Source organism: Toxotes jaculatrix, chromosome 2 (assembly GCF_017976425.1).
Source record: "Toxotes jaculatrix isolate fToxJac2 chromosome 2, fToxJac2.pri, whole genome shotgun sequence".
Taxonomy (NCBI): Eukaryota; Metazoa; Chordata; class Actinopteri; family Toxotidae; genus Toxotes; species Toxotes jaculatrix.
In genome coordinates, this window is record NC_054395.1 from 25,996,087 (window position 1) to 26,008,246 (window position 12,160).

Here is a 12,160-nt window from a genome sequence, read left to right on the forward strand (position 1 = left end):
CCTTGTTACCACAAACTGCACAGAGGTAGAGAGGGTATGGGTACAGTGACAGAGGGTGGACACAGCAAAAGACAGCTGACCGGCAAGAAACTAGAGTGGGGTGGTGGTATGTGGGCCAGCTATTAATAACAGCACATAGGAGAGCTGTTTGGACCACCTTCTTCCTTGATCCTGTCAGTTGTATTTATTACATTAAAGTCAGGCCACACCAGAATCATCTTGCCAAAGAGGAAGGTAAGAAGCACAGATTCAAATATAAGCCCTGCAACAGCCGTCCAGAGAGAGGTAATGATTTTACCATACACGTCTCAACAAAAGACAAATAACTCAAGGGTAGCAGAGTGAGACTCTGCTCATTATCAGAGCACGTGTTGTTTTGTTTTTTTTAGGCTGTAATGTTAAGCCTCGTGTTACAGATATGGCAGGAATTCTCATAAAAGCCAGAGAGGAAGAGATCATCCATCAACAGAGTGGACAGCACACTCACCTCACTCTTCAGTGGTTGTATATCCAGCTCCATATTTAACCAGAGAGAAAAAAACAAGTGCAGTTACATCCTGGACCATGAGACCAAATAGGCCTTTTTCACAGCAGACAGTTTGACCTGTCAAAAAGCACAGGTGTTAGTGATTACATTAACGTTGACTGTGTGACAGCGTGTGAGCCACTGAAGCAGGTAAACTGACTTCAGCCATCATTAGTTTAATTATTTACAGCTGTGCTTTTCCTATTGTGAAAGTCAAAATGTCCTCATCGAAAAACAAATGTCTGTGACCTGCATTATTCTACATGCAATTTTCTAAACAATGAAGACAATCAGACCAAACAAGTGTTAATAAAAACCTTTATTTTTCATTTTTTGTTAGGTTTTCCAATATTTGCTCTTCAAGCTTTTCTCGCCCATTTGACCCATCCAGCCCCATCCCCCAAGTGTTTCTCTGATGAATCCATCTGAAATGAATTCTCCCAGTTATCATGTACAACCTTTATGCTCCTCTACGATCAAAATAACCTCATCTCTTCAACAACCCGCCACGTGGAAGAACACTACGATAAAACACAAAATGCAGAATGCAAAAATGCAAAGAGCAGAGAGATTCAACACGGCTAACACGGCAAGAGTAGTTTGGGGTGAAAAAAAAAAAAAAAAAAGGATGCAAGAACTTAAACTACACAAAAATGGAGTGTTGACAAACCCAGACCTTTAAGAGCAAGCTTGAAACATTCACGTGAAACACCTGAAAAACAGCACCGGCTAAGCCCACAGAGCTAGGCAAGAAATCGTGTATATACAAGATAGCTGCAGTTTTTCTCTTTGTTCGTTGTTAAAATTTCACAGTGACCAGTGAGACTGAACATTACAGCGAGACTGGACACTGCTACGCTGTGGGTAAACTCTGGTAATCATTGTGGTTATTACAAGCAAGTGATCGAGCTCATACATTCAAGCTATACATATATATACCTATGTACACAAAGTATAAATAAAACCACAAAATGAGAACCAAAAGATTATAGTTTTATACATAATCAACACCAAAAAAAAACCCTCTGTATAAAGGGACACAATCAACCGGGGGGGGTGTCTACTGCTACAAATTAGGAAACCCAATCAAGCAAGTGCTCATTTTGGAGTAGTAGATGTTTAAAGCGCTCTCCTGTGGGGATAAAGTAACTAACATACACTCAAATAAGACAGGACCTTTAACAAAGTCCCCCATCCCACTTTTCATTCAAGCTTGCTCTTAAGGATTTACCACAGGCTGCCAATTACAACACCTTTTGCTCATGTCTTTATTATTACGGTTACTGTACATCATCCTTGATTCTTGATTCATTCAGGAGACCATTTGATTTGAGCGAATAGCCATTAAAAATAGGAAAGCAACATTAATGAAAACAGACAAGACAGTTATTTTGATCATAGAGGTAATACAGGTCATCATTAAAAAGAAAAAAATCTACAAGTTGGAGAAAAAAAAAGGGAGACCAAAGATTTAAAGGGGCAGTATCTTTTAACTGATTTTCATGCTTTTGAATGTATATCTTGAACAGATTGTTAATTTTACTACTGAGGACCTTTTTTTTTTTCCTAAACTGGAGTGTTCATAAACGGGAGTGAAATGCATCCATAGACTGGGTGGGATGGCGTCTGGGAACATTGCATAGCGGAAAAACTAAGCTGAGAGTCTCATTTGGGGGGGGGGGAAAGGTCTTTTGATTGGGGATGCGCTCTAAAACAAATCACTGCATTAGCCAAAAGCAGCAAAGGCAGAGTCGGGTATTTAACTTTAGATATTTGAAGAAATACAAAGGAAGTGTAGGTCACCCCCATAATTCCCTTTGAATGCCACTGCCTATTCATAGCTCAGACCCAGTGCTCAATGACAAACACACAGGCACTGACAGGGGAAAATGTTAGCGATGCTAGCAGACTTATAATAGTACATAGTTTGAGCCTACTGTGGGATACATGTATGTGTGTCTGAAGCTGTCGCCTCACATGTTCCAAACATGGGAGACATGGCGGGAAAAACTTGTGGTTAACTAAACACACTTAAACACTAATGGTGCGACGATTTAAAAGGCCCTTCTTTTTGTGAAATGACATTAAAAGCGTACTGTCTCTTTGAATCCCATTGAATCCCTGGGGTCGGAAATGACAGGGGGTCAACTTCTGTCTGCCCTTTGATATTTCCACCTCCTACCACCCTTCACACTAACCCCCAGCTCTTTTCAGGTGGTTCTTCAGCCTGACTTGGCTCCCACCAGTGACATCAGTCCATCTGTGCTCATGGACTTGGGGCGCTCCAAGGGGAAGCCCAAGGCTCTACTCCACACCAGCTGAGCCAACACGCCGAGGGCTCGGGACACCCCGAAGAGCACAGTGTAGTAATTCATCTCAGTCATACCATAATACTGTAAGACAGGGAAAAAGAGTCAGGCACGTCAGGACGCGTATTTATCACCATACCATGACAAATAAATGATTAAAAGCCACCAAGTGTGTCTTACCTGCAGCAGCACTCCACTGTGAGCGTCCACATTGGGCCAGGGGTTCTTGGCCTTGCCCTGCTCCAGAAGCACATTGGGCACAATCTTGTAAAGCTGGGCAACCAACTTGAACATGGGGTCGTTGGGCAGATGCTTCAGGGCAAATTCACGCTGGCAGGTGTAACGTGGGTCAGTCTTCCTCAGGACAGCGTGGCCATAGCCTGGCACCACCTACAGCCAAGAGGGCAAAGATCCTGCTATTCCTTCTACTTTGTTTTATTACAAAAGAAAAGACAAAAGCTACTTCAAATAAGTAAAACTAGACTGTCTAAGAAAATTAGGGTTTTAAGGAGTGCAATCTCACACTGTCAAAAGGCTAAGAGCCCCTGTGGTTAAAGCCCAGTCATCCTTGATTTTCTGCTTTCTGCTCTGCATGATCATGTCACGTCAGAGTTATTGTAATTATGCGTTTCCGACTTGTAGATTACATTCGCGTCAACATCCGAGTCATAATTACGCCTGGGAAACATCTGATGTTTCCCAGTCTGACCTGGCACCTAATGATACGGAAGTGCCTGAGAGATTCACACCAGCCAAGTACTATCGTTTAATCTAATTAAACCCAAGCTTAATGGATGTGGTGTTATAATGTCAGTGCAAAGTATTTTAATCCGCACACAACCCATTTTGTAATCATACAACCGCCTTGGTGACATGAATGCAGCCTTAAAATACTGAATGTGAGTACAAAACATGAATTCATACTAATAGCTACAACTGGTAGTGAAAGTCTTTACCCTTCCAGACTTGAGTGTGTTCCAGATGTAATCCCTCATCCTCTCATCAGACACCTCTCCTCCCAGCTCCTTCTGCAGGGCAGTCAGCCACACCAGCACCTCCTGTGTGACGCAGAAGACGATGATGAGTTATTACTGAAATTCAAAATGCTTTATAATCATTACACACAGCATTAATTCTAAATCAGTTCTATATTATCTGAGCTTGTGTAGCTTTTCAGTGAACGTACTGCAGCAGAAACTAGTCAACACCATCTCACAAAGGCACTTTCCTCTGTATGCGCTCTGGGAATTTTAAATCTTGCCATTATGTTTGAACAAAGTCATTTTACTATAAAACTTTATGTCAAAATCATAACTGCGTGAGCAAAGTAAGAATTAAATGAGAGCCACTCATCTTCAACACATACCGGAGTGTCTGTCACAGTGTAAAATAAGTGGCTGAATAATACATCTGCGACTAATTAGCTAATAATAAAACCGATGGCAAAATTAACTGAAGGCGGCATAGGGAACTTTGACAGCTTAACTTGTCACAGAAGGAAAAGCACCAGTGTTACTAATAATATTAACAATGGCAAAGTTCTATTCATGTGTTCCAGTAAGCCATGACAGTGTGACTGTGAGCCAGCACGCACAGAACCAGGTCCCTTCAGCCAGTATTAGATTTATTAGCAGCACCTGTGCTTTTCCTACAGCAACATGTCAAAATGTCTCCCAGATGCCAAAGACCCCTCCGATACACCAACTTCTGAAGCCAGAAAAACTGCATTTTCTTCATGTGAAAACAAGAGCGAAAACGGCGACGTGCTCAGAACAAACCTGATTGGCCAGGCCGTGCAGAGGACCAGCCAGACCGTTCATGGCGGCGCTGAAGGACAGGTAGGGGTCAGACAGTGCGCTACCCACCAAGTGGCTGGTGTGGGCACTGACGTTGCCTCCTTCATGATCACTGTAACATTAAGAAACAAAATTTATACGCTATTATAAATATTGTGTTTTAGCATCACACAACTACATCCTTTCTTTTAAAATGACTCTTTTCTTGCATGAAAATCTGTGAGTAAAATCAATATTTTCTTAGTCCCTGGGCACAGAGACACGATCCATCTGTTTGCAGTGTGTCTAGCTTTGCCAACACTTGCTTCAAAGCTTGACATTTAATTTACATTAAAAATGCATGGCTTTGATCAGTGTGTGACTAGAAGCAGAAATGGAGCATAAATCCACAGAAATTGCTGAGAAACTCATTCCAAAAAGTAAGTTTTTCGAGTTGCACCTGTGGATGGTGAGGTAGAGCCTCATTAGCTCAGTGAACTGGGAATCACTGTAGCCCAGCATGTTGGTGAAGTTGTGGGACCAGTCCAGGTTGGAGTCGATGGCTCCGATACTGCTGCCTTCGCGGTACAGGTTGCGGTAGATCTTGGCAGCAATGCAGGGGAGCTTGGCAATCAAGTCCATGGAGTCTTCATAGACAAACTAAGACGGGTAATGTAAAAGGATTAGGAAAGAGCACATGAAACCAGAGCAAAAACCTGCAGCCATACTCGCAGGTCTTTGAGACTTTAACGTTCTTGATCAAACAAAATTTTTAAAAAACGGCTGGGTAAAATGGATTCATTATCTGAGGACAATGACGGAAAATCAATGGCAAGTCATTTAATAGTCAATATATGTCACTCTGAACGAACAGACCAACATCTCCATCCCTGGTGTCAAGCTGCGATTATGATTTAAGATGAGATGCAATAGATGTAAACTCACCTCCCAGTACTTGGACTTGTGCACACCCTCAGAATAAGCCCGCGCGAAGCTGCTCTCGCTGTTCAGAGCTGTGATGGCAGCACTGAACTGAGACATGGGGTGCAGGTTTGTGGGGAAGTTATCCAACATGGTGACAACGTGGGAGGGCAGCGCTGCTCTCTTTGCCCACTCTTTGGACACCCAGTTCACCTGGAGGAACAGACGCACACAATATGAGTGAGTGCCTAACAAGCTGCCGACAAGGCGTGCGATAGACACACGTACACAGTTCGTGTAATAATTTTACTGCCAAGTACTATGTACAATCACTATGGCAAAGATGGGGCCTGAGCTGTACATTACACATGTAGAACAGAATATTATTTGTTAAGGAAGGAAAATATGCTCCTTAGCTGATTTCTCCAAGTCAATAGCAGATGTGTTAAATATTTAATATCAGAAAAAAAAAGAATAAAGATGTGAAAGCTATTCTTTCAATGAAAGGTTTTAGTCAGCTAAAAAGATGAGGCCTTATCAGTGAGGTTTACTTATATCACTCTTCCAGGAGATAGGCGGCAATAAAACGTCTATTTAAGGTACAGACTGCGTGTTGTTTCAGAGCCATAAAACAATCTCTAGCATAAAAGACGGTTTTCTGGGGTCATACAAAATTGAAAAGTCATTTACACTGCTTCTGCTGCCAAACATCTTGTGATTCACGTCCCCGTATTTATATCAAGGTGACAGAAATCATGCTATGCCTCACATATTATTGAGTCCCTCAACTGAACTGTGGCAAAAGTCACCTTCATCAGTCAGTCAGCTCAGTTCTGACAATGCTGAAACACTGTGGCCAGATCCTTTGAAAATGTCTGAGATATGAGCACTGACAGATGGATGGAAAAGGTGAACTCTTGCACGGTCCTTCCTCACTGTAAGTACTATAAACTTAGCAGCTCCAGTGATCCCACTCCCACTCACCTGCTCCTCAGTGGGCACCTGCCCTGTGACCAGCAGCCAGAAGAGGCCCTCAGGCAGCGGCTCCTCACCTCCTGGAGCTTTAGGCAGCAACTTCTGACACTCTGGAATGCTGTAGCTCCGAAAACGGATGCCCTGTTTATCAATAGAGAGAGAGAGAGAAGAAAAGGTTGTGAACTAAACGTTGGTTGTGATAAACAAAGAGGTAAACCCAGTGGTAAACACTCTATGTAATGATGACACCCCTTATCTAAATTACCTCAAACCAAGTTTAGCATTTTTTGTTTTGCAATTTCTTGTTACTGATCTGTCGGCATATACACCCATATCAATGTACCTGCAATAGTCTAACATCTAGTGATGTATCAGCCGGGCTTAAAGGCCTGGTTCTTATACTGACCTCCTCAGGATCCAAAACAGAGGTCTCGTACACCAGACCCTTCATCCCCCTCATACCTCCATAGACCTGTGGATGAAAACAACCAAACACAGACGTTACATAGCGAAAACTATGGCTATGCAACGCTGGATTTTTAAAGCACAAATCCTCTGACTGTTCTGCAACTGCATAATATTTTTGAAGGTCAACAGTTGGTTTTCAAGAGCTGTATCCCTTCTTCTAAAATACCCATGGCTACCAACCACTGGTCACAGGCAACGTGAGAGATAAACAAAAAAGGATGACGCAGTTGTTGCAGTGCTCTGTGTGTGTGTTGCGCACAGTGAAACTGGCAGTGTGTGGTACACGTTTGAGTGACTCTGCTAAAATGCCTCTGTTGGCAGGAAGCAGTTCATATTGTGATCTCTGAGGGAGCTGACCGAACAGTGATACCAGACAGTAAATACTGTTGGGCAGGCCTAGATGGATGAGGTGAGGCCATCATGCCACAGCTAATCTGCATCATGGCCGACGGCCCACATGCTCCTTTCTAAATTAATATAATGGTTCACAAGAATCTGGCTTGGTTTCTAACTGGCTTGTGGTTCTTGTTTTTATTCCTTAACATATGTAAACAATCCTGTTTATTTTGTCTAACATCTCATGAGTTACTCACCATGTCAACAGTGATCTGACCTATGTTGGTTTTGCCATACTGTTGTTTAAAGTTCTTGATCCTGGTCTGTTCTTTAGGGATCAGGTCTGCCAGCACATCCTTCAGATTCTGTGAGAAGACAGCATTTAATCAGTGATGTCCTGGATCAAACATCTAGTCTTTAAATAAAACACATTCCTCTTATGGCAACTGGGGTTAATTAAACAGACTTTATGTAAACATTGCAGAGGGGAAAAAAATCGATCTGTAGCTTGACAACGGTCAGCTTGTTCTATTAATACTTTAGTGAACACAGTGCCTGTTCAAATTACTGCACCAGAAGTACCCTATTACACTACAGAATAAAAAAAAATAATAATAATAATAAAGCAAGCAGACAACCTAGGAGTGAACTGAGAGTACTTACTGTTGTTGATGCGCTGGCATTTCTGGCAGCCACAAGAAAGTAGGAGGCATTCTGTGAAATAGAATGGAAAGGAGAGGAAATAATAATATTTTGAGTATTATAACCATGACAAACCCTGATAAAAAAGTTTTAAGGTCACAGCAGAACTTCTAGACTTGCAAAGCTCCTTATATAGGAAATGAGACAAGCTTTTAACAGCCCAAAATATTTTGAACATCACCATAATGTTGTGACTTCCTATTAGTTTGTGAATGAAATGACTTTCCAGCCTTGTTAACATGGAGGACTGCAATGATTTCTGTTAATGGTCCTACAGTTCAACGCATCTATGAAGTCAGTAAACCAATGTAGCCATTACAATCAATCACTCTTGAATAGTTTTTGAATAGAGAGCACTGTCTTAAAAAAAGTTTTCAGCTTGTCTCATCTCAAGTTTTGTCCCTGGTGTACTGAGTGGGTTAATTTCTACAACAATTCATCTAAAATTTTCACTGAAATAAACCAAGGTGAGGCGATTGGGCTTTCTTCAACTGATGCACAGGGATTACCCAACCAAAGAAAATCCATCCATTCACAAACCAAAAGCTTAAAACTGATTGCCAATGATGTGTGTTCTGAGTTATTCAAATATTGCTCCACTGCTATCAAACAGCCCAGTAGATGCCACTAAAAAAAACACACAATCACACCACCAGTTTACAACATCAATATGTATGATTGATTCATGTGCTCATGTGGTTTCAAGTTCTCCATAAATCGGACGTAGTCTCTGAGTCTTTTAGCTATAATAACTATGAATACACTTCTAACTGTTATTATTCTGTTATTTCTGTTGAAACTATATCCAGAGTGAGTCAGCCTAACTAGTCACAACTTGTTTTTCTCAAGCTAGTTGATGAATTATGTGATAATCCGAAAGGTTGCCTGCTGCCAAATTGCTTCATGTCAAGACTTAAAAGAAAAGGGCAGACAGATTCTAATGCTAATGCATGTTCTGACTTTAAATAGAATTAAACACCTTGTATTAACATGCTGCAATGTGAGTCACAAAAAATAAGACCAAGTTAAATAAAGTGCCTTTTTATAAGCTTTGCTTATAAAGTCTCAAACTGTCTGAAAATCTGAGCAATGATTAGTCAATTAGATGGTCAAATGAAAACTAATCAGCACCCATTTGATAGCTCATTAAACTTTAAGACATTTTTCAAGCTAATGTGCCAAACCTTTGACAGTTTAACCATTTCAAATGTGAGAACTTGTTCTTATACTAAAGTGAATGTCTTTGGGGTTTCAATTGTTGGTCAGACAGAGCAAGACATTCAATGAAGTCACATCAAATAATAATTTGTTGTTGCCTTACTGGAAATGTACAAGTGTGCATGCACACTTCTTGTTTTCTGCCCTTTATCCAGTTCTCCTGTGTTCTTGTGAGCCACCTAACAAGTAAATTTCCCCTCTGTGGGATCAATAAAGTCTTATCCTATCCTATGCATCCTTTTTAGCTTTTCATTCATGGAAGTTTGGCAGGTAATTCACCAAATGAACAATATGGGTGTAAAAAAAAAAACAAAAAACAAAATCAGCATGCTTTAAACTCAGAAACCAGACATTTCTATAATTAATGACATACACGCATTTAAGCCTCATACTGCTGATGGAACTAGGACAAGACTAGGGGATGTAAGACAGATTAAAAGTTACTGGCCCTGGTTATTAAAGTGTTTGGAGGATAGTAATCTTGTTGAAAGCTCAGTGACAGTAGTGAGAAGTCGAGCCTGCTGCTGCTGCTGCTGCTCACGACCGTAACAGGACTCCCCTGTCAGCTTATTAACATTATCAATGGGTGAGGGAGGAGTCTGGGGGACAGGTGGTAGCTGGCTCTGCTCGCTGTGGGATCCCATCCATATAACCACAACTGGTGGGAGTGGATAAGAGGCCAACAAGGCTCACCGAAACAAAACGTAGGATCTTGCGTCACCACACACACTACACAGCTGAGAGAGATATTATGTAACAGCTCAGCGACTTATATATAGAGCGCCAGTTTCACTCAGTCACTCCCAACTTCCACTGGCCTGGGATATAGGTTAGAGCAACTACTCTGCACAAAAAGGTAAAGGAGTAAGCCCAGAGGCTGTGTTTCAAAGAAACACCCTAAATATTTAATTAACCAGTTACTTAACATTTGCTTAAGTCAACAAAACCAAACGTGAAACATGGCTGGAAGACTAAACATTGTTCAAAGCAAACATATGTTTTGTGTCTGTTAGTGACACTCAAATGCTATATGGAAAAATCTTGTTTAGTATTTGCTGGATCCATACTTCCACCAACTGTTTTTCTACATTTATAAGAATCAAATTTTGACATTTAAATATTTGAACATAGTAAAATCAAAAGCTACATTACACTTAATATTCTCTCCTAAAAAGCTTAAATTATCTGGACATCATGAGACATTCACATTTATACTTCCCTCCCCTCAACATGTGAATCACATGATTTTCAGTAACAGTTCAGGGACACAACATTTTACAGCCAAAGAATGTTATGTAAGTACAAAAAAAGGTTAGTAATGAATCTCCTGAACAAAGATTACAACTGATAAGAGAAAGAGGGTGAGTGTGACACAGGTTAGCTGCACACACTTATAATTATGAGAATGATAACAGGAAAGTAATACTGCTTGATTTGTACAGAGTTCAAGGAAGGAAACCATTTAGTCACTGATTACTTACTATAAGGGGAGGAATAATTGGTGATAAATATTTAGGTAGAGGGTGACAGGCTGATATGAGGGTCATTAGGTGTAAGTACTCTAGGTCAGTGGAGTAAGACAGTAGGTTACAGTGACTGGAAGGTTACTTATTTTATCACTGATTGGCAGCCAAAGTATACTAACCCTTACTAACCAGTTAACTATTAAAGCAATTCTCTTTTACTAATCACTCGATAATAAACATAAGAGCTGCCAATAGACACTGGAAATTTTAAACCGATGTCAGATGCCCGAATCCGAACTAAAGGCCGTGAATCTAAAGTGTTAAATTAAGTTTTAAAGTATGGAGAACATAAAAGATAGTTTGAGGACCTCATTAAACGATGTGATTCTAGACAATTGGATGAAATCTTAACGTGAAGGTCAACGGGGGTGGTGAGAAAACGCAAAGTTGGAGCGGAGTTTAAAAGCAATCAGAGACCGTGACCGGTGAAAAACACGTCTTCCTTCGAAATAAGAAAGAAACGGCAAAGTTAACACGGTCTTCTTACTGCTTGTTACAGAACCATGTCCAGGCGGTGACAAAACCAGGCCGGCATAAAGAGCAGCAGTACTTAAGCTAACGTCAGCTAACAAGACACAAGTTCACAAACAGTACAATTCAAAACATTACACCATCATCATATAATATAACTGGAAGTAAAGACGACTCTTGAAACCCTCTACATTTTCTTATCCGTTATTAGCCGTGCTCTTGGAGAACAGCATTTCACAATGTGGCTGGCTAGGCTAAACTGGCTAACAGTAACTAGCTTGCCGTAGCGTCGTTCGCGGTTAGCTTCCAAGGTAACGTCCACAGCTTTGACTGAGAAAGTGGCATCGAGGCCGTTTCTTATCCTCTTACCTTTGAATTGAGGAGTTTAGGCGCTAGCCTGCTGACAGTCAGAAAGGACATTGTGTCTGTGTAAAAGTGTTATTTCCACTTATTCTTTACAACTAAGGACGCCGCTGCCAGTGCACCGCGGAGCTGGTTGAAGGTGCCCCTCTAGAAGGAAGAAGGTTGAAGAAGGATTCAGGCCTGCAAGTAGCAGTGTTGCTGATTGGACGATGTGCCGAATCGCTACAACAGCGTAGAGGAACCTCATTGGCTAATGTGCTATGGGGGGCACGCCGATTGGATAGAGGCCCTCCTTTTGTATGTGACGACAGATGATGATGATGATCAGGGTCTGTTCAAGACCAAGCTTTACAAAGCGTCTGCGCTGTTTCAGTGACTTGAGTCAATGCTACTGTGGCACTCGTCCCGAAGGTCTTTCCTTTACTGATCTTTATCAAGTTTACGTGTAGGTACTCACTCTACACAGGTTCTGTTAAAGGGCATCTTGCAAGTGGCTCCGATTCAATGGACTCTGAGCCACACCCTTGAAAATAAAGTCTCACCTTTATCAGAATGTAGTATCTATCAATG

General features: G+C 41.2%; 1 protein-coding gene across 1 annotated transcript; it reads right to left on the reverse strand.

Moving 5' to 3' along the window:
- Positions 1 to 2,056: 2,056 nt before the first annotated feature.
- Positions 2,057 to 11,768, reverse strand: cs (citrate synthase). The gene is made up of 11 exons (XM_041054830.1): positions 11,597 to 11,768; positions 7,974 to 8,024; positions 7,568 to 7,675; positions 6,913 to 6,978; positions 6,516 to 6,647; positions 5,556 to 5,744; positions 5,071 to 5,270; positions 4,614 to 4,743; positions 3,792 to 3,893; positions 3,016 to 3,225; positions 2,057 to 2,919 (listed from the first exon to the last, which is right to left on the reverse strand). Exons 1-11 carry the CDS (start codon positions 11,645 to 11,647, stop codon positions 2,749 to 2,751), a joined length of 1,410 nt encoding a protein of 469 aa, XP_040910764.1. The 5' UTR covers positions 11,648 to 11,768; the 3' UTR covers positions 2,057 to 2,748.
- Between the last annotated feature and the right edge of the window lie 392 nt (positions 11,769 to 12,160).